The sequence below is a fragment of the Canis lupus genome, chromosome 2 (genome assembly GCF_011100685.1).
Source record: "Canis lupus familiaris isolate Mischka breed German Shepherd chromosome 2, alternate assembly UU_Cfam_GSD_1.0, whole genome shotgun sequence".
NCBI lineage: Eukaryota > Metazoa > Chordata > Mammalia > Carnivora > Canidae > Canis > Canis lupus.
Genome location: NC_049223.1, coordinates 77,320,342 through 77,344,276, shown reverse-complemented (window position 1 = coordinate 77,344,276; position 23,935 = coordinate 77,320,342). Strand labels below are relative to the sequence as shown.

The following is a 23,935-nucleotide window of genomic DNA, read 5'->3' as shown; positions in this document are numbered from 1 at the left end:
CTAAAAACATTCCAAAAGCTTCAGCTCCCACATGGAAATAACCAGGTTCAATGTGGGTGGGGTAGGCTGGAAAGATTCCAAAGCTTTCCTTACTTGGCTACTTTTAATATTATGATCCTCTACAAGCTAGATAAGTAAGTAGTTTTCCCCCTTAGTTTTTTATATCATCCTACTATTTCCTTCAGATCATTCATTCCCACTATCTATAGATATTTATTTATTACAGATATCGGGAAATAAATAAAAGCTGGTCTACTCAACTAAAAAGGAGCACCATACTGGATATAGAAAACTTCACTTATTATGACATTTTTCACATTCTCTCTGACATTATCACTACAAATGTCCACCCATCAACAAGAAAGAGAGGGGTGCCAGGATGGCTCAGTCAGCTAAGGATGCAACTCTTGATCTAACTCAGGTCAAGATCTCAAGGTCGTGAGATCAAGTCCCTGTCCAGCTCTGTGCTGGACATGGAGTCTGCTTAAGAATTTCTCTCTCCGGGCAGCCCAGGTGGATCAGCGGTTTATTGCCACCTTCAGCCCAGGGCATGATCTTGGAGACCCGGGATAGAGTCCCGCATCAGGTTTCCTGTATGGAGGCTGCTTCTACCTCTGCCTATGTCTCTGCCTCTCTTGATCTGTGTCTCTCATGAATAAATAAAATCTTTAAAAAAAAAGAAAAAGCAAGAAAAGAAAAGTTCAGAATTAGAAAGGCAAAAGGTGACTAAGCCAATTTCAGCAGTCCTTGGATCAATTTAAACCTAGGACCATAGGGAAAGAGACGACACAACAACAGATTTTATTTTAGGTTGGTTCATCATTGTACATACTTGAGGTATAATAAAAAACATTAAAAAAAATACTGGGTCTGCTGGTGTTAAAACACAATATAAGGGAAAGAAGAGATACCATGCAGTGATCATAATACAGACCAGTTTGATACAAACCGTAATTTTACCTCCTTTGTCATAAGGTCAACAGCAAGCATCATTCAATGCTCTGTCAGGCACTGTATTAAGCTATAGAAATAAAATAACCTTTGTCTGAAAGGAGCTCCATTATGGAGTCACAGGTAAATAAAGAAATGAATCATGTGATAATTGCTATTTGATGTATATGTAAAGTATTGCTGAAAACTAGTTTCAGGTCTGAAACTTTGGAAAGGTTTGGTGACATCTGAGTTGCACCTTGAGAAGTAAAAAGCATCATTTAAGACCAAGAATTAGAGGCAAGATATTGAAAAGAAATTTAATGGGTACAGAGGTAAGAAGGCAAAACATATTCTGCAAACAGGTAAAGGGTTCTCTTTAGAAAGGGTCTGCAGAGGAGAGAGAGAGATAGAGTTCAATAGAAAGAAATGGGATTGGTACAACCACAGCCTGATTTTATAGCCAAGCTGTGAAGAATTACATATTCCTTAGTAAGACATTTTAATTTCTTGCTTTCAGCAAAGAGGAGCCACTGAAAGTTTTAAAATCTTACCTCTTTTGTATTTTGTGATGAAGAAGGGAGAAGCTAGAATGTTGACACAAAAAGTGTACATAAAATTGATAGCCTCTTGCTGTCTCTCTCAAATAAATAAATACATAATCTTAAGGGGGGGGGCGCTTGGGTGGCTCAGGTGGTTGAGCATTTGCCTTCGGCTTGGGTCATGATCCTTGGGTCCTGGGATCTGAGATCAAGTCCCACATAGGGCTCCCTGCCCAGAGCCTGCTTCTCCTCTCCCCACTGCTCCTATTCTATCTCTGTTGCTATCTCTCTCAAATAAATAAATAAATAAATAAATAAATAAATAAATAAATAAATAAATAAATAATCTTTTTGAAAAAATTGATAGCAACATTACCCCTACTAGCTACACAAAGTGGGAATAACTCAAATATCAATCATCTGAAGTTACCTATCAACAGATAAAATAAATATGGTATATCCATACAATAGATATTCAGTGATAAAAATATTATGCTAAAGAGACATAACTCATCACAAAGGGCTAGATACTTTATGACTACATTTATATGAAATGTCCAGAATAGGAAAATCTGTAAAAAACAGAAAGTAGATTAGTGGTTGCCTAGGGCTGGGGGTGACAGGCTAATAAGGCACACAGGATTTTTTTGGGGGGTAACAAAAATGTCCAAATACTGACTGTGGTTATAGCTGTACAACTCTGAACATAATAAAATCCACTAAATTGCATACTTTAAATGGGTGAGTTATACGATAATTGAATTTCATCTCAATAAAGTTGAAAGAAAGAGACAGAAGCAAGAGCTAAGGAAACAAGATAGGTAATAGGAAAGGAGATGATTTTCACATAGGATTCAATTAAAACAAAATTTTAAAAAATAACAATAACTTTAATCAAGAGCATCAGAGATGACTTATAGTTTCTAACTGCAATACATCACAGTAACTAAAGACATCAACAGGGAAAATAAAGAATCAACTATGACTGCAGGAAAAGAGGTAGCAAAGTTACTTTCTCCTAACTCACCAAATCTGAACTTCGATCATGGGCTTCACTGAAACAACAGCAAACTTAGCAACATTTCTAACATACCAATTACTATTTATGTTGGTTTTTTTCCTATTCCTTCATATGTTATAAGATGAGGTACCAAAAATATGACAGGAAAAAACATAACCATACCTAACTTCAGCTCCATCATTTAGCAGGTGTATTACTATGGGCAAATAAGTCGATGTGTCACTTTCCCATCATATAAAATAAGGAAATCTTTTAGAGGGATGTAATGAAGACTATAGATAAAATTAGGTATGTACCTAATATATTGCCTAATACAAAAAAAAATTTGACGCTACTAATATTCTACCCACAAATTAAACATTAGGTTCATAAAAATCTTTATAACAACATACAAATTATTACTTTTATTTTTGAGAGAGAAAAAAGGAAAGAGAGAACACGTGCACATGCAGCAAGGAGTAAGGGGGTGTAGAGGGAGGAAGGGAGGGAGACAGAGAGAGAGAGAGAGAGAGAGAGAGAGAGAGAATCCTCAAGCAGACCCCACACTGAAGGCAGAGCCCAACACAGAGTTCACGACCTCAGCCAAAACCAAGAGTCGGACTCTTAACGGATGGACACTTAACGGACGGAGCCACAGGTGCAAAAATTATTTTTAAATATACAATTTAACTTGGTATATAGGGCATCTGTAAGCATGAAGTACATGAGTTGTATTACATATATACACAAAAAATGATTATTCTTAGAACAGAAAAATATTAAATTAAAAAGAAATAAATGGGGGATCCCTGGGTGGCGCAGCAGTTTAGCGCCTGCCTTTGGCCCGGGGCGTGATCCTGGAGACCTGGGATCGAGTCCCACGTCGGGCGCCCGGTGCATGGAGCCTGCTTCTCCCTCTGCCTATGTCTCTGCTTCCCTCTCTCTCTGTGTGACTATCATAAATAAATAAATAAATAAATAATAAATAAATAAATAAATAAATAAATAAATGAAATGAGTTTTAGATCAGTTTTGGTTAGCAAGGTTAGTATACAAAGGAACTGTATAAGCTACAGGGATAGCAGGACGTAACAAAACTCTTTAAATCACTCTATCTGCTTCATTGATATGGCCACAAAAACAAATCAGCACAAAGTGCAGCAAAACTAAAAGTAAATCATGAAACCCTTGTCAAGAAATAAATGGAACAAATAAAATGGAACTTAATACCGAATTACTGGTTAGTGGAAAATGGACCAATTCACAAATTGTATAATGAAATAAATTCCTATATCCTCTCATGAAGATTTTTTTTTTTAAGATTTTATTTATTTATTCATGAGAGACACAGAGATAGAGAGAGAGGCAGAGACACAGACAGAGGGAGAAGCAGGCTCCATGCAGAGAGCCTGACATGGGACTCGATCCCGGGTCTCCAGAATCACGCCCTGGGCTGAAGACAGCACTAAACTGCTGAGCCAACTGGCTGCCCTCTAATGAAGATTCTTTAAGGAAATGATCACTGGTTCTAACAGGAAAACTCATAATCTTTAAAAACATATTTTTCAGTACTCTTAACATAATTCAGGTTTAAACAATACAAAGGGGAAAATCCCAAGAGAACAAATTGACACCATACCTAAAACTACATTTGGATGAGAAACAAAGGTTTTCCTAAAGTTTAATTTATTCAGAAGCCAGATGAAAACACCTGCAACCTCACAGGAAAGATTCCATGGAGATTATCATTCTCTTTCAATATAGAGGTTCACATTAGAAATTCTCTTAAAGGTGACACCAGAAAAAAAAAAAAAGAATAAATGTTCAATAAGCAATAGTTAAAAAGGAAACAAGACATAAAATTAAACAACATTGTTCTGTGTCATTTTAGACTATGATTTTTGGGGTGCCTAGGTGGCTCAGGGGGTTAAGTGTCTGTTGGTTTTGGCTCAGGTCATGATCTCAGGGCTGCATGCTTTCCTTCTCCCTCTGCCCTTCCCACCATTCCTCCTCCTGTTCAGCTTTCTCTCCCAAAATTAATTAATGGAATAGAATATGATTTCTATCAAGCACCAAAATTTTATGTTCTAAAAATTGGCTTAGTTGTTAAGGGACCAAAAACAATGACTTAACTATATTGAGAGTAAACAGAGGAAAGAAGAGAGGATTTTAAGAAAACTGAAATATCATTCATCAAAGCAGAGTCAATAGGTAATGACAAATCAAACACTGGTAGAAAACCATTTTATTTAGAGATAGAGAGGAAATGCCAGAGTATCTAAAAGCAAAAATGGCAAAAAACAAACTGCCCCTGAAGGGCAAGACTAGAGGGTGAAGAATAAGCAGGGGACTATTTCTTTTCATTATAAACTCCTCCATATTATTCTCTTTTTTAAATTTATTTGTTTATTCAGAGAGAGAGAGAGAGGCAGAGACACACAGGCAGAGGGAGAAGCATCGATCCCGGGCCTCCAGGATCACACCCCGGGCTGCAGGCGGCGCTAAACCGTTGCACCACCGGGGCTGCCCCATATTAATCTTTTTTAAGATTTTTATTTTTAAATAATCTCTGTACCCAACGTGGGGCTGGAACTCACAACCCCCTCACAATCTTCTTAATCACAAGATTAAGAATTACATGCTCTACCCACTGAGCCAGCCAGGCACCCCAATTATTTGCTTTTGTAAAATGATATGCATTCTCCAGTTTCCTTAAATAGATAAATGTTAATCAGCTATTAAGAATTATCATAGGGGATCCCTGGGTGGCTCAGGGGTTTGGCACCTGCCTTCGGCCCAGGGCGTGATCCTGGAGTCCTGGGATCGAGTCCCACATCAGGCCCCCTTCACAGAGCCTGCTTCTACCTCTGCCTGTGTCTCTGCCTCTCTCTTTCTCCCTTAGTGTCTCTCATAAATAAATAAATAAAATCTTAAAAAAAAAAAAAAAAGAAGCTGTCGTGAAAATACCATAGGAGTTATAATATATAATTCTATAATGACATGAAATGATATGTATGATATGCTAAGACAAAAAACGTAATTATAATTTATACATTAAGTATGAACAAAGGTTTTTTAATGTATCTGGATTACTTTTAAATTTTTCTATTTTATATATATGTATAAAAATATATAGCATCTAGAAAAATTCTATATATAGGTATTTCTCTAGCAGACATTCAATCTCTTCACACTTTCATTTTGTTTTTCTTAATTGCCATTATTTAGCCAGAAAAAAATTAAAGCTATGAGTCAGCTGCTTAAATATTATTTAAACATTATATTTATAACAGTAAAAAATATATTATCCCTTGGGGAATGGGTAATTACATCCTTAACTACATATTTGGAAAGATTTTTTTTATGAGAAGTTGCTTATAATTTTAAGGTAAGGAAGAGGGATATGAAATTAAGGTACATTAATTTCAAAAGATTTTTTTTTAAGTGTACAGGAAAACAACTAAAATATGTCAGGGACAACTGAGTGGCCCAGCTGTTGAGCATCTGAGTTTGGCTCGGGGCCCAGTCTAGGGATCGAGTCCTGCATCAGGCTCCCTGTGGGGAGTCTGCTTCTCCCTCTGTCTCTACCTCTCTCTGTGTGTCTCATGAATAAATAAATAAAATCTTTTAAAAATATATAAAAGAAAGAAATATGTCAAAATGAGTGGCATGACTCTTTTTGTGGCAACAATATAGGTCATTTTTTTCACTCATACTTTACACTGGGTTTCACTTTTTTCAAGCAGGCATTTATTAATTTTATAGTGAACAAAATCTATTTGAAACTTGGTTAGTTGACAAGGTTTCCAGATTGACCTATAAAATCCTACTTACACCAACGATGTAGCCAAGGAAAACAAGGATCACATTATCCTCTCTGCCCATGTTGCCACTCAGAGCAATCAATCATCACTGTCATTCTCATTATCTGTTTGCCTGCTTGTAGTACTCAAGGAAAGGAACAGGATGTAACAAGCACTTATGACAGTGCCTGCAGACAAGGAGCCACTCAGGCAACTGAGTATATATAAATACTGTATAATTCCACTAAATCTCACTATTTTTAATTTGGCTCTTTGACAGTAAAATTGACTTGGAATATCAACTCATAAATACCAGGTAAAGTGGTCAGAGCTGCCTTATAGTATAGAAAAGGAGTAGGCTAAGATAGCAAATGGATTTTTTACTTTTTTCATTGTTAACACTAGCCTGGAGAACTGTCTTAAGATTCCAAGGTCCTGCTTTTGTGAGGGAAGATGACAGCAGACAAGGGAATTGTTCAATCACTATACTGTACACCTGAAACTAATATTAACACTCTATGTTATGGAGTGGAATTAAAAGAAAAAGAATATTTGAAGGTCCTTTCCCAAGTCAGTAGTAAAACCTTAATCAATTAGGGATAGCTGTCATGAGAAAAATTACAAAGAATGGTAAGGAGTATCTACAGATATTGTAACCATTTAGTAAAACCATTTTCACAAATAAAAACTAGTAACTCAAAAACAAAACAAAACAAAAAAACTAGTAACTCTTAGCTTTCCACTATGCACAAGGTTGTATGTCAGTAGGGAGATTACTGGTAGAGCTTTAACAACAGCAATGGCACTAGGCATTGCAATTTAATTTCTTTTAAACTCTGGTTTGCTTTCTTTCTTTTTTTTTTTTAAGATTTTATTTATTTATTCATGAGAAACAACACAGGGAGAGAGAGGCAGAGACACGGGCAGTGGGCGAAGCAGGCTCCAATGCAGGGAGCCCGACATGGGACTCGATCCCAGGTCTCCAGGATCACACCCTGGCCTGAAGGCAGCGTTAAACCCCTGAGTCACCTGGGCTACCCTGGTTTGCTTTTCTTTTTATTGATCTCTCAGTTGCTAATGAACAATTTATCTAACTAACCAAAATAAATGAATTTGTTTTTAGTCCCAACGTATTAGAACTTAGAACTTGGTATTCAACTAAATATAAGCACAGATCCAATTACATTATCAAAGTCAATATTAAGTTGCCCTGGAACAGGCCCAAGGCACGTGAGGCATGTCATCCATACTCCCCTAGAAGAGTCAAAGATCATCATAGTACACAAACTAAGTGACCTCTCTCTCTCTTTTTCACTTTTTCCCCCTGAGAACCTAGCCCAAAACATGAGCATGAGGAAAGTAAGCTGCCCTCAAACCCTTTTTTTGTGATGTAATTTATTATCTTCTTCTGGAAAATACTTAGTACTCGTAATAAAATGCTTGGTCAGTATTCAAAAGGACTTTGGCCTCAAGACCTCTTCTGGAATTAACAGTTGAATAATCTTTCAGTCATACATTTCACCATTATATCTCTTTCCTTTTCTTTTTAATACATGTCTTCCTCAAGGGAAAACTCTCTGAATTGGGACTTTAAATGTTTCAAACAAGGAGGTGCCTGGGTAGCACATATAGTAAGCATCTCACTCTTGGTTTTGGCTCAGGTCATGATCTCGAGTTGTGGGGTGAAGGCCCCGTGATGGGCTTTACCCTTTGTGCAGTCTGCTTGAGATTCTCTCCCTGTCACCCTACCCCCACCCGTGCACGAGCACTCTCTCTCTCTCACAAATTAATAAAGAAATCTTTTAAAAGATCTGAAATATTTACTACATGGTTAACTTTTCTGAATTTTCTAAAAAATTACTAAATAAAACTTATTGAACAAATAAAGACTAAAATGTACTGCTGATTTTGCAAATCTTCAAATTCCCAACACAAAAGTTCTTTGGATGTTTAACGGTTAAAGAAATTAAATACCCTTCTACTGAACACTCCACATACTATATGGCAATTAAACAGAGAATGACACAATGGATAAAGATGGTAATCCTTCCAATCTCTTACCTACAGAATTTCTGACAGCCAGAATGTGCTTTTAAAAGATAAAAAGGAAATAAATAAATAAATAAATAAATAAATAAATAAATAAATAAATAAAAGATAAAAAGGGTGTATGAGGTGGAAGTTAAACATTTTTATGTCTATCAAAGATTGCAGTAAAAAATCACCTCGCTATTCATGCCACCAACTTCACAGCGATAATAAATCCATACTTTAAGTAATAATATTTTTTCTTTTTTCTTGAAATAATTACAACTCCATTTACCACACAGTTGCTTATGACAGTCCAATTTCTCAGGACTCCTCTCATTTTAAATTGGTCCCTATCAGTTGTTTTGTTTTTAACAACAGTACATATAGTATTATAAATGGACCTGAGGGGGAATATCCCAGAGTTAAATGCAACACATTTTCAAAGTTCTTTGAGATTAAAGGCCTTGATTATTCTACTATTTTCTTATCAGAGAAATTGAAAAGCAATTTATAAATGACATTTAACTACAGAACAACTTTTATATCTTTAAGGTTAATCCTTCTTTTGAAGGAGAAAAATGAGGTAAATACATATTAAATAATATTTTAATTAAGTATGTGATTTAACAATTTATGAGCAAATTCAAACTGAATATTTTTTTCTTTTTTTTTTCATACTGAATATTAATAAGAAATCCTAACTTTCATAAATGTCATTACTCAGTATATAACAAGACAGGCAGAAAAGCAGACCCAGAATTTTTAAAAACCAAGATATAAATAAACTGCACATAGTGCAGTTGTCAAGCTAAAAAAAAAAAAAAGGGGGTTTGAACTCCTATATATAAAAACTAAAAAAAAAAGGTACTTCATGATGGATAGTAGGCAAAAATCTTAATAAGGCTTGTCCACTGAACATATGATATATAAAGTAACAGCTGGGCTACTTCCCTATATCAAGAATCAGGACCAGAGTGTAACAGAGCACCCTTGCAAGGGAAAGGTAATCTAGGCTAGAGCAATGAATCTTACAAGTGAGGGTCTTTTAGCTACATTAAAACAATCCTTGGACTTTTTTAAAACTGCAATAAAAATATGTATGTTTATGTGTTCACTGTTCTGCAAAGTAGATCTATAGCTTTCATCAAATGATTAAGAGTCCCGATCCTAAAAACACTGAGTATTGTAGTGCTTTTTACCTTGTGAGAATTCAAGAAAAAGGCAGCTTTCCACATATGAGCTGTGAAGAGACAGACCTGTATTCAAATTATCCAACTTTTCTGAACCCATTTCCCTATTTGTAAATGAAGGCTGTCCTAAGGATTAAGCAGTGCAGTGCACTGTATAACACCTAGGATGGTGCCTGGGACACAATTATCACTTAATAAATGTTAAATATCCAGCTGAATTCAAGCCCAGCCCTTACACTTAGTAGCTAGATGAACTTGGGCAAGATTTTTCATCATTTTTCTGTATCTGTTTTCCCAACTAATAAAGGGGATATAATTATACTTACCTCATACCTTTGCTATAGGGATTAAACGAGCTAAGGCAAGTATAGTGCTTAGAATAGTGTCTGGTACATAGTAAGTGCTCATTAAGTGTTACATCATCAGTAACTAACAATGATGAAGAAAATGTTCTATAAACTATTAATTTCCCCATCGTCCACTCCTCTGATCAGGTGTCATCAATTCTTATAAATTTCATGACTTATTACACTGTGGAGTAGTACTCTCATCATCCAGTTTAAAGTACTTAACTAGAATATGTTCACTTATCCCTACTTTCCCTAAGATAGAGTCCAAATCTGTCCATCTGCATTTGATAGCTGAAAATTCATCTAGTCCTGTTATTTCTCTCATGAATAGTTATAGCTATGCTCTATTCCTCTAAGTACTTATGCCTAATGAGAACTCATGATAACTCTACCAACAAATGTTACTATTTAATTATATTTACTTGTCCTAATTTATATGGTCATTAATATGTCCTCCTCATTTTCCAGTATACTTAAAACAGTATATAGTCATTGTGCCTGACAAAATAAGAACTCTTTAAGACAAGAATCATCATATCTACCATCATTTTCCCATATTATGACACAAAATCTTGAACAGTTATCACTCAATAAACATTTACTAAACTGAGTTTGTCTCAATTATCCTTTATAACTGTCATATTTCCAATATTTAAGATCTGATAGCAAGCACCAAAAGGACAGTCTTTTTCAGTTATATTTATAATGCCACAGAAAAGTAACTTCAAACATGTTTTAAATTTTACAACAGATAAATGAATCTATTCTATATTTAGAAAGAAAAACAATATAGAAAAAAAAGACTAGACCTAATTAAAGGCTTATTTGTAACAACAACAAAATACAGCAGTAGCAGAATCAGCATTTCAAAAGTATTTAATGATGCTGATTGTAAAATTGGCTAAAGGAGAGTGATGTTAGTGATAATGAAGAATGAGCTTTCTTTAAAAGATTTTATTTATTTGTTTATTTGTTTGTTTATTCGAGAGAAAGAGCACGGAGAAGCACAGAGAGGGGTAGAAGGTGAGGGACAAGCAGACTCCCTACTGAGCATGGAGCTCAACTAGAAGCTTGATCCCAGGACCCCGAGATCATAAACTGAGCCAAAGTCACACTAACCAACTGAGCCACCCAGATGCCCTAAGAATTAGCTGCCTTATAAAACATCCTGAAGATGTTAGTAAAAGGAGAGCCCAGGAAAAATTAAGGAAATGATGAAACATACTCAATCTTGGTACCTGATAAATTTTTAAAAATTCAATCCAAGGTGATCCCTCAAAATAATACAAAGCTTGAAGTGCCTGGCTGGCTCATTCAGTGAAGCATCTGATTCTTGGTTATAAGTTTGAGCCCCAGGTTGTGTGGAGACATAATAATACAAGGCTTACACTCAGCTGGACTCTATGACTCAGCAATCCTACATCGGGGTATATATCCAAAGGAAATGAAAACGAGATAACAAAAAGATAAGCATGATCTGGGGTGCCTGATGGCTCAGTCAATTAAACATCCAACTTTTGATTTCAGCTCAGGTCATAATCTAGGGGTCGTGAGATCAGCCTCGTGTGAAGTTCCGCTCTGGATGTGGAGCCTGCTTAAGAGCCTCTCTCCTTCCCTCCCCCTTCCTCTCTATAAAAAAAAAGAAAAGATTAAGCGCACTCCAGGTTTACTGCAGCACTATTCACAATAAGCAAGATATGGAAACAACTTCACATCAGACAAATGATTAAAGAAGATTTGATGTACATACACACATGCACTGATTATTCAGCCCATAAGGAAATCTGCGATAACATGGATAGACCTTAAGGGCATTACACTAAGTGAGATAAATCAGACAGGCAAAGACCAATACTTCATGATAGTACTTAAATGTGGAATATAAAACAAACTCCTAGACACAAAGAATAGAATAGTAATTATCAGAGGCTGGAGGTTGAGGAATTTGGGAAATGTTGAACAAAGATTCCGGGGATGTAATGTACAGCATTGTGATTATTGTTAACAATACTGTATTATATAATTGGAAGTTGTTAAGACACTAGACCTTAAATGTTCTCACGACAAAAAAGAATAACTACGTGACATGATGGAGGGGTTAGCTAAGGTAATGGTGATAATCACGGTACAAAATGTAAGTATATCGAATCAACAGGATGTATGCCTGAAATTTACAATGTTAAATGTCAATTATATTACAATAAAAAGTAAACTACATGGAAAGAAAAGTAATACATGTCTTACCTCAACTGACTACCTTTCTATAATACCAATTTTTTGTTACTTATTTTACTACCAATTTATAAAAATAAGGTGACAATAATCTAGAATTACAATAATTACTGGCAACATTGTTAAAATTAGATTTTAGCTAAAAACAATTGTATGGAATTATTAAAAATAAAACAACATATCTAACAATATGGTAGTTACAGACTAAAAGGAGGAAATATAAAAAGAGTTAACAGTATTTAATACATGGATAATGACACAACAAGTCTTTTATCCCCTAATTTTCTTCGTTTTCTATAATGTACATTAATTTATTAAAAGAGTTGACTTTCCTACTTTAATAAAGTTAGACATTCCAGAGATTATCCTGTATGACGTTTATGATAAATACTAAAGTTTTAAAATCTACACTATTAAAATGGAACACAAATAAGCATTTTATTTAACACTACATTAAGCCTGTGCAAATGTCACTTCAAACAGATGCTAAAAAAAAAAAAAAAAAAAAAAAAAAAAAACAGATGCTAAGAGCAGTTGGTAGTTCCCTGGTTCTTATTGTAATACTGATAAAACTAGAGTAGTAACAGTGGCAGCAGTTGCTTCTAAATCCCTTAATGATTACATATCAGGTTTTATCAGTTTTAAATGGATTTGTCTCATTTAACCTTCATAATGACCTTTTGATAAATACTATAACTGTCTCCATTTTATTAATGAGGAAGGAAATTGAGGTACAAAAGAGTTTTAAGCAACTTGCTCAATGACCCACACAACTGCATGTGAAAGCACAAGGCTCTGAATTCAACTGGTAGCATTCAGGAGCCAGTTAGCCATGTTCAACTATTATCCATTATGATCCCCACGTAAAATGTAAATTCTAATTTATCCAGCAATACCATAAATATCAAAGCATTTTTATAATTTACATCTTAATCATGTCATATCCATACTTGAAATCCTTCAATGGATTTCCTGTATGCCAAGAAAATCTAAATGCCTTTTCAGAACCTTACAAAATTAGCATGATCTAGATTTTGTCACAGAGCTGCAGTTCCCAATATGAACACCACTAGTAATTTTTAAACATCAATAAACGAAAATTACATAAAATTAAAAATTCAGCTCCTTAGTCACATTAGCCACATTCCAAGTGCTGAGCAAGCATTTTAATGGACAGCACCAGATCCCAGACTACCATGTAGCGCTGTCTCCAAAACACTGAGCTTCCAAGAACAGGAGAGCTCTATTCATCTAAAATGCCTTTGAATTGCTGCAAATCTATCTGGAAGGTTCATACATTTCATCCCTATCCGTGAAGGGCTGAGTTCTCCTCCTGGTTCAGATATCCTAAAATTCCACCTTATCTGGCCTACCACTCATACCTAATTAAGAAGTACTCAGTTATCAATTTTATAGCCTATATATCTCATTCAAGGCACTTACTACAATTTTCATTAGCTTTTACTTTCAAATCAATGTTTTTCTCCCAGAAGTAATACAGTAAGTCATACCTAGTGGGTATTCAACAAATACTAGCTGGACTGAGTGTTAACAATTTTAAGTAATCTTAATAATGTTGCTAACATTAGGTAAGATAAATATCAGGGTTGCTCAGCCATGGCATTCGTGACATTTTAGAATAACTTTTGCTACAAGGCTCCCCTGTTAACTTTGGGATGTTCAAGTGCATCCTTGGTCTCTGGCTTTCAAATGCCACGAGCACTCCTTCTCTACCCCTGTATCAAATTATGACAACAAAAAATGTCTCCAGACATTACCAAATGTCCTCTGGAGGGTAAAAGCATCTCTAGTTGAGAATCACTGACCTAGATTTTTTTCAAGTGATTAGAGAATTCTGAGTAGAACATTAAATCAACAGCCAATATTAAGAAAATAACTAAACAACAACAAATTGGATCATCTAGGTGAAATGGACCCATTCCTAGAAACACAAAATCTACCAAGACTAAATCACAAAGAAATAAAATCTGAATAGACATGTAACTAGTAAGGAAACTGAATCCATACTCAAAAAAAGAAAAAAAGAAAAGCCTTGGACTTGATGGCTTCATTGGGAAATGCCACCAAACATTTAAAAAGGAATACTAATTCTTCTCAAACTTTTCCAAAAAAATGAAGAATATTCCTTTATCATTCTATGAGGCCAGCATGATCTTGACAGGAAAGCCAGATAAAGGCATTATAGAAAACGAAAGACCAATATCAATGCAAAACTCCTCAAAATAATTTAAAAAATAAAAAACAAAAAGCCAACCAACCAGCAAACAGAACCCAAGAGCATATTAGGAGGATTATATATCATGACCAAGTGGTACTTATTTATTCAAGATATGCAAGGACATATCAAAAATAAAATAAAGGGATGCCTGGGTGGCTCAGCAGTTAAGCGTACGCCTTTGGCTCAGGACATGATCCTGGAGTTCCAGGATCGAATCCCACATCGGGATCCCTGCATGGAGCCTGCTTCTCCCTCTGCCTGTGTCTGTGCCCCTCTCTCTCTCTCTCTGTGTCTCTCATGAATAAATAAAATAAAAAATATTTTTAAAAAATTCTTTAAAAGAAAAAAAAGAAAGAAAGAAAGAAAGAAAGAAAAGAGAGAAAGAAAAGAAGAAAGAAAGAAGTAAGACAGACAGAAGACCGAAGAAGGCCAAAGAACAAAAAAAGACGTACAGTAAGAATACCAACTCCCGAAAAAAGTAAGTGAAAGAAGATGGGGCTCGGAAACATTCTTTCAGGCAGTGGTGCGAAGTTTGGATTAAGTCGGCGGAAGGAAGGAAGACGGAAGTAATTAGGTTGGTTCCAGAACACTCAAGATAAGGGAAAATGAAGAGTTGTTATAGAGTAGTTATAGTTGTTGTAATAGCCGGATTTTCAGTTTTTAAAATGAAGAGTTCTGTGGATGTGTGGTGATAATGGCTGCACAAGATGAATGTGTTAGTACCATTTAACTGTATACTTTTTTTAAAGTTTTTCTTATTTATTCATTCATGAGAGACACAGAGAGAGAGGCAGAGACATAGGCAGAGGGAGAAGCAGGCTCCTCACAGGGAGCCTGATGCGAGACCCGATCCCAGGATCACAACCTGAGCCAAAAGCAGATGCTCAACCACTGAAACACCCAGATGCCCCAACTGTATACTTTAAAATTATTAAAATGGAGGATGCCTGGCTAGTTCTGTTGGAAGAGCATGTGGTTCTTGATTTTGGGGTTGTGAGTTTAAGCCCCAAATTGGGTGTACAAATTACTTAAATAAATAAAACATTTTTGGGATGCCGGGGTGGCTCAGGGGTTGAGCATGTCCCTTCAACTCAGGGCGTGATCCTGTAGGCCTGGGGTCGAGTCCCACATTGGGCTCCCTGCATGGAGCCTGCCTCTCTCTGTCTCTCATGAATAAATAAATAAAATCTTTAAAAAATAATAAAATAAAACTTTTTTAAAAATAAAATAATTAAGATGGCAAATTTTATGTTATACATATTTTTCTATAATTTCATTTTTAAAAAAGTATCTGATATGATTTTCATCCTTTATTTAAATTTCAAAAACAAAAATCAGGATATCTAACTGTGGTCACACATAAGTAATGCTATTGGAGAAAAGTGACAACAATAATAATTGTAAATTCTACAGTCTTCTTACAATAAAATCCTTTGTGTCCCAACAAATAGGAAAACTTCATTCCTTTTCCATACTCCATAATGCAAAAATATTAAACAGGGAAAAAGATTAAAAGGCTTTGAAAAACAAAGTCCTGGGCAGCCCGGGGTGGCTTAGGGGTTTAGGGCCACCTTCAGCCAAGGGTGTGATCCTGGAGACCCGGGATCGAGTTCCACATCGGGCTCCCTGCATGGAGCCTGCTTCTCCCTCTGCCTGTGTCTCTGCCTTTCTCTCTGTGTGTCTCTAATAAAGAAAAAAAAAAGTCCCGAAACATTCCTAATTATTACATTCCTACAACTGAGAAATGGGTAATAATTAAAACTTTGCTAATTTTCTAGACAAACCATAACATCATTATTTTACCAATGTTAAGCATTCTTCCACAGCCAATTAAAATCTGCTAATTTTCTCTTTTGCGAACTGGGAAATAGCACTTTTGACCTATGTTAGCAAATACAACTGAAAATACACTCTCAGGGACCACCTGAGGGTGCTGGGGTGGCTTTATCAGTTGATTTCACCTCAGGTCATGATCACAGGGTCACGAGATCGGGCCCCACAATGGGCATGATGGTTAGGGTGGAATCCGCTTGAGATTCTTTTTCTCTCTCTCCCTCTGACCCTCTTTCCTGCTCCCACTCTAAATAAATAAATAAATAAATAAGATGAAATATTTAAAAAAATAGATGAAATATTAAATAAATAGATGAAATATTAAAAAAAAATAGGGGCAGCCCAGGTGGCTCAGCGGTTTAGTGCTGCCTACAGCCCAGGGCATGATCCTGTAGACCCAAGATCGAGTGCCACCGTCAGGCTCCCTGCATGGAGCCTGCTTCTCTCTCTCTCTCCCCTCTCTGTGTATTCTCAGGAATAAAAAAATAAAATCTTTAAAGAAAAAAAAATAGAAACACCTGAAACTCAAGATACAATGAAATGGATATGCTCCTGTACTGTTTGCAGCAACATATCCCTAACTATACCATAACTATACCCTGCCATAACTATATGTCAAAAATATTAATTATCTTTAAAGTATGTTGTGTTTTAACATAGTAAGGTTACTTTTGAGAATCGTAGCCTAAGGAAATAGATAAAAAAATCCACACATATATGTATTTTATTTATGCATATGTATATATCACAAAATTATTTTTTTAAAGATTTTACTTATTTATTTGACAGAGGGGGAGAGAGAAAGACAGAGAGAAAAGAAGCAGGGGGAGTGGCAGGCAGGAGAGGGAGAAACAGGCTCTATCTCAGGACCCCAGGATCATGACCTGACCCAAAGGCAAATACTTAACCCACTGAGCCACCCAGGAGCCCCACAAATTATTTACTGATTATATAAATTATGGTTCACCTCACAGACATGATATTTAAACTTATGTGTATGTTTCTGTTATGTAATAACATGGGAGATGATTTAACATACAATGTTATATAAAAAAAGAAAACAACCTAATTGTATAATCATGTGATTATACAATTGAAGAAACCAAACTCTACCGTAGGGGGGAAAAGAATATATAGGACATGTGATTATGAAGCCCTAAATCTTAAGCCTAAAGTTTACTTTTCCTCCCAAGAAGATGCTACTAATAAACACAACATGGAAATATCTTGAAATAGGGCAGCCCGAGTGGCTCAGCAATTTAGCGCCGCCTTCAGCCCAGGGCCTGATCCTGGTGACCCAGGATCGAGTCTCCCACATCGAGCTCCCTGCATAGAGCCTGCTTCTCCCTCTGCCTGTGTCTCTACGCTCTCTCTCTCTCTCTCTGTGCCTCCTCTCATTAATAAATAAGCAAAATCTTTAAAAAACAAAAAAAAGAAGTATCTTGAAATAATTAACTTGAGTCACAAAAGAAAAATCAAAAAACAAAAAACAACCAGTATCTACTGCATTATTCCTTTTCCTATTATACTTTTTTTTATTATTATAATTTTTAAATGAATCCTTAATAACAGAAAGAAGAACAATGGTCCGGGGGAAAGTAGAAAAAAATTTACGAAAGAAATAAAGAAACTTTTAAGAATGATGCATATCTTAATTTTGATTGTAGCTAAGGTTTCATGGGTATACATATATGTTAAAAGTTACCCATGAATAAATAAATAAAATCTTAAAAAAAAAACTTACCAAATTATATACTTTAAATAGTACATTTTAGATACATCTAAACCATTAGGACTATCTATCTATCTATCTATCTATCTATCTATCTAGTGTATCAAATATACCCCAATGAAGCTATTTTTAAAAATAAAGTCTACATAAATAATCAATTCATCTGGTGTATTTACCACTGGAGAGAAAAATGGATGATGATGATGATGATGATGATTATTATTATTATTATGATAGATCACTGGACAATTAAGTAGATTTACATCTTGCTGGATACAACTGTCTAAGAAGTGTTGATCAACCCATACTAAATTTTGTCCCTATGCAGGTACCTCCATTGACATGTTGGTCTACCCAGTGTTTATCAGTGACCTGAAAAAAAAATTAAAATAAAAGCATGATTTTCTACTTAGATGTCACAGAACTACAAGATGACAGAATCAAGGCTTTAGAAGTATAAGCTGGCTGAACAGGATCATGAAATGTTACACTATTAAGGAGTAATTTATTCACCTTATTTATTGGAATTTTGAAGAAGCAGTTAATAACTCTTCCAATGCACCAAAATATAGGACTGCTGCTTCTTGTAGTAGAGTCATTATTCCAAGCAAATTTTGTATTAAGTTCATTTCTGCAATCATATTAAAAATACTGGCTTAGGAGCACCTGGGTGGCTCAGTTAAGCAACCAACTCTTAATCTCAGCTCAAATCATGATCTCAGGGTAAAGAGTTTAGGCCTCAAATTGGGCTCTACACTGGGTACAGAGCTCACTTTAAAAGAAAAATATTTAATAGCCATAAAATCTGGGGCACCTGGGTGGTTCAGTGGTGAGGGTCTGCCTTTGGCTCAGGTTGTGATCTTGGGGTCTGGGGATCCAAGTCCCTGTGGGGAGCCTACTTCTCCCTCTGCCTAGTGTCTGCTTCTTTCTCTGCCTAGTATCTGCTTCTCTCTGTGTGTCTCTCATGAATAAATAAATAAAAATCTTTCTAAAAAATAGCCATAAAATCTAATTTCTCTAAATAAAATGGTAAGCCAAAAATATACAACATGGTGAAATTTCATTTTGTTTTCAGAAGCATGACAATTACTAATAAATATACATCAAATTAGCTCATCCCTCTTCAGTTGTACCATTTTCTCTCGTCCATATAGTATATATTTCTCTTACTAGAGCTTAAAAACTACTGGCTTTATTCCTTTTATGTTCACATAATCAATCACTCTCAATGAAATTATGGCTAAAAACGAATAATGACAAACTTGTCTCTCCCATCCCTGATAAATATCCCAAAGAGAAACTTCTATAAATCAGGCTAAAATGAATGAATGAATGAATGATAATCAGGCTAAAACATGTAATATCACAGCACTATAAAAACTGAGTCCTGGGGTGTCTAACACAGCCAGTTTGGCATTCAACTCTTGGTTCCGGTTCAGGTCATGATTCCAAGGTCCTGGAATTGTTCCCCATGTCAGGCTCCATGTTCAGTGTAGAGTCTGCCTGAGAGTCTCTCCCTCTCCCACTCTCCCACTTGCCTCTCTCTCTAAAATAAATAAATCGACCTTCAAAAAACAAAGTCTGGGATCCCCGGGTGGCTCAGCAGTTTAGCACACCTGCCTTCCGCCCAGGCCTTGATTCTGGAGTCCCAGGATCGAGTTCCGGGTCAGGCTCCTGGCAGGGATCCTGCTTCTCCCTCTGCCTGTGTCTCTGCCTCTCTCTGTGTGTCTCTCATGAACAAATAAATAAAATCTTTAAAAAAATTTTTTAAACAAAAACCAAAAAAATTCCTACTGCAGATGATACTTTATCAGCAGAAAACCTATCCATAATGGCTGAAATAAAGGTAGAAAGCCTGCAAACAGACATAAAAAAGTAAAATCTTTGATTGTATAATTTTTAAAAACTGGCCAGGATTCATTTTTACCTTTCAAGGAATTCACCAACTCAATTCAAGAGACATATGGGCATCATGTGGTGAGGCAGGAGTAGGTGAACAAATAAAGGTTAGCCTTTACTTCATGCTACAGAAATGATGCTAATGGACCCAGACACTAGAGAAATAGTGACCAATACATACTCCTGGGGCTGAGAAGGGGGATTAAAAATGTCAAAGCACCTGGTCAACTACTCTCCTATTCATTCAGTTAGTATGTACAACACTATAAAAGTGAGGCAGAGACTAAAATTGCTACCAATGGAAACAACTGATCAAAAAAAAAGTGAAGACTGCCAAATTTGAAGGTAACTTTTATTGCCTAAAATAAAATTTCTTGTCATTCCAGAATAGGCATTATATATAATTGATGCACCTACTTTTTTAATTAACTGAAGGACTGTATAAAAGGCAGTGGCTTCAAACAGAAAAGTCAAATATGATCTAACACAAAAATAAATTCAAACCTTTTGCTTCATAACATGACATGTAAACTCTGTAGCAGACACTGTGGGATTTGGATAACTTCCTCTCCAAAGTACTAAGTTTAAGAAGTCACATGTCTTCATTTATAAGGCATTTCAAAAACATAGATAGCTACACTTTAACTCAGTAATATCATTTCTAGAATTTGTTCTGCAAAATAATCCAAAATTCAGGAAAGGCTTTAAATTCAAGTAAGTTATTTCCAATATGAAATACTAGAAACAGGGGATCCCTGAGTGGCGCAGTGGTTTGGCGCCTGCCTTTGGCCCAGGGCACGATCCTGGAGACCCGGGATCGAGTCCCACGTCGGGCTTCCGGTGCATGGAGCCTGCTTCTCCCTCTGCCTGTGTCTCTGCCTCTCTCTCTCTCTCTCTGTGACTATCATAAATAAATAAAAATTTTTTAAAAAATGAAATACTAGAAACAATGTTTAACCTCTCACCTAAATAATATTTATATCTACTATTGATTTTTCTCAACAAAAACCCTGCTTCTCACCCAGTGTTCTGAATAAAAAGTACTACCTTCATTCATTTACTCAAGTCAAATCCATAACATCACTCTTTATTCTTTTTTTACATCTCACATCCAAGCTAATACGATATCCTATTGAGTTTCGAAATATACACCAAATTCCACTACTCATCTTTTTCTGTACCAACTTAGAGCAAGCCACCACCATCTTTTGCCTTTTTTATTATAATAATCTCTAACTCGTCATCTTGCTTCTATTTCACCACCACAGCCACTTGCCCTCATCAGTCTATTCTGTATAGAACAGCTACAGTGGTCTTTAAAAGGAAATTCAGACCTATTGCTCCTGTTTCTAATGGTTTTCCAGCACATAGAATAAAATCCAAATTCTTGCCATGGTAAATAATGCCCCACATAATCTCATGCTTCAGAGACTTCTCTGAATTCTCTCCCTAACCTCTCTCTTCTCCAACCACACTAGTTTCCTTGCAGTTCTAAGACCACATCAAGCACATTGCTATCCCTAAGCATTTGCACTGCTGTTCCTTCTACTGGAAATATGCTTTCCCTAGAAATATGCAAGGCTCACTCCCTCACTTCTTAGCTTTCTACTTCAATCATGCCTTTAGACAGAATGTCCCAAGAGCCCTAGGAAAAGTAGGATTGTTCAGTCATTCTCTATCCCTTTATACTGTCTCATTTTCATCAAGAGCCCTATTCCTACCCACTACTATATTTCACATACACTTGTTTACTTTTCTTCTAAACGACAGAACGTTATAAACTCTATTATGAGGGATCCCTGGGTGGCGCAGCGGTTTGGCGCCTGCCTTTGGCCCAGGGCGCGATCCTGGAGACCTGGGATCGAGTCCCACATTGGGCTCCCGGTTCATGGAGCCTGCTTCTCCCTCTGCCTGTGTCTCTGCCCCCCTCTCTCTCTGTGACTATCATAAATAAATAAAAATAAAAAAATAAAAATAAAAAAATAAAAAAAAATAAACTCTATTATGAGTACAATGGGTTTGGTTTGCTCACTACTACATCCACAACACCAAACAGTACCTGATACACTTTAAAAGCTCAAGAAATATTTGTGAACTGTTCAGTGTATATTAAATTCTTATGACAAAATAGACAGCCATCTATTATTTATGATATATTTCAATAGCACAGGAAAAGCTAATATTATAATATGAACTGACAAACTAGAATAAAATATCTTATACAGAGCCTAAAACAGAAAGAAAAAAGGAAACTATACCCAAAAAATCGTTACAGTAGTTGCTTCCAGAAATCAGATTACTAGAAATTTTCATTTTCTTCTATCTTATTCTTGAAAATAATAATTGAATGTTAAAGAGTACTTTCATCATTAGAAGAAATGTATATTCTAAGAGTTATGCCACACAAAAATTAAGCTGTCCTTAAGGTCAGTACCAACAATACAAAACAAAAAAAAACCCTTTGGCCTATAGAAAGTTTATGTCAGAAAAAAAACTAAAGGCTGCTCTTCAATGTAAATTGAAGGTTCTTAATTATTAGAATGATCAGGCAATTTGTCATCCAAATTGAATCAATTTTAAGAGTCAGGGGGTTCAAAAAATAATTTACAAGTGTTAATCTATAATCTGTAAACTGAGACTTGTTTCAGGGAAATCATCCTAACCGTTCCTGTACAATAAAGTTTTAACTCTCCATGACAATCTTAAAACCTTCAAAACCCGGGCAGCCCGGGGAGCTCAGCGGTTTAGTGCGGCCTTCAGCCCAGGGTGTGATCCTAGAGACCCAGGATTGGGTCCCACTTCATCGGGCTCCCTGCATGGAGCCTGCTTCTCCCTCTGCCTGTGTCTCTGCCCCTCTCTCTCTCTCTCTCTCTCTGTCTCTCATGAGTAAATAAATAAAATCTTAAAAAAAAAAAAAAACTTTCAAAACCCATCTACTAGCTCATCTCTGCTTCTGCTACAAAACCTAACACACATGCCATAGTAAGCTGACTAGCGGCCATTCATTCCATTAAGTATGCCTCTGAATTTAACTTCCTAGAAGGTCTTTTATTCCCTACTCTGCCTAGAGACATCCTATATCTTTCAGCTTAGTGTCACTTCCATAATGAAAGGACTTCTTCCTTTCCCATATATATCATGTTTGTATCTCTAATCAAAAATTCTTAACTTTGGGCTGATGAATGGCCTAATGAATATTTGTGAAATTCTGAAATTATACATAAACACTGGGTATATGCTCTTTTTTGAGAAGAAAGTATTGTGACTACATTCAGATTCTAAAAGTAATTCACAACCCAAAAGGATAAGAATCAGTGCTTTATCATACCCTATTTGTAGGATGAGGAATAAATGGTATGATGAACTGAAATAATAAAAAGGTATATCTGACTCTTACATTTTCACTAAATTCCCTTAGATCACTGTGAGACACCTGAAATCTGCTTCTAATTTTATGACCTTCATCCTCTACATTCAAAAATTTAAACTTTGAAAAGATTAAAACTTTTAAAAAAGATTTTTAACATCAAAAAAGAAAATTAAAACTCAATTTCCTAAAAGAATTATAAGACAAGGCCACAGGGGAATTACAGAAAGATGAAAAAGGAGGAATAAGATCACATATGTATGAGCCAATCTATCTTAAAACAATGTTTGTTTCACACCCAATTATTAAATTAAGATGATGAGGAAAAAGGCCTAGTGACCCTTCTTAAATACACCTAATTTAAATTGGTATTTTAATGAACCATTTACCAAACCTTCACATGCCAATCAAACAAACATTGCTGTGATATCAAAGGCTCATGTGCAAGAAGTCAGGCACTGCGACAGCAGTCCTTGAGGTACTCACCGTGCTGTACACTGCTGAGACAGCAGGAGTGAAGATTCGGTCCTCGAGAGGCTGCTGCACAGGTCCTCTAGGGATTCTAGAAGAGCGAGTTAAGGATAAGAGAACTCAAAAATGCCTTCCTTTAGCATTAACAGAAATTTACCATCATAAGGTTCTGTCAATGACCCAACTTTCGTCACCCAATTAGTAAGGTTACTCATTTACTTCTCCACAAAACTGGAAAACAAATATTTCAAATTTCTTAAAGTAATCAGCTCAATCTCTCCAAAAGTGATTCCCAAGATAAGCATTCCATGGCAAC

The 23,935-nt window shown here is 35.9% G+C and overlaps 1 protein-coding gene across 10 annotated transcripts in view; it reads right to left on the bottom strand.

Moving 5' to 3' along the window:
* EIF4G3 (eukaryotic translation initiation factor 4 gamma 3) overlaps positions 1-23,935 on the bottom strand; it is a 330,614-nt gene that overhangs the window by 206,246 nt on the left and 100,433 nt on the right. For 6 of the 10 annotated variants that reach the window (XM_038531720.1, XM_038531722.1, XM_038531717.1 and 3 more), the window contains one exon: positions 23,635-23,710. Coding sequence is in view for 5 of the 10 variants with exons in the window: in XM_038531714.1 (XP_038387642.1) it covers positions 23,635-23,710 (76 nt within the window). In the remaining 5 variants the exon portion in view is untranslated. Of the gene's footprint in view, positions 1-18,395; positions 18,514-23,634; positions 23,711-23,935 lie in introns of all 10 variants that reach the window. The other 4 variants (XM_038531709.1, XM_038531710.1, XM_038531711.1 and 1 more) reach the window with 1 other exon arrangement.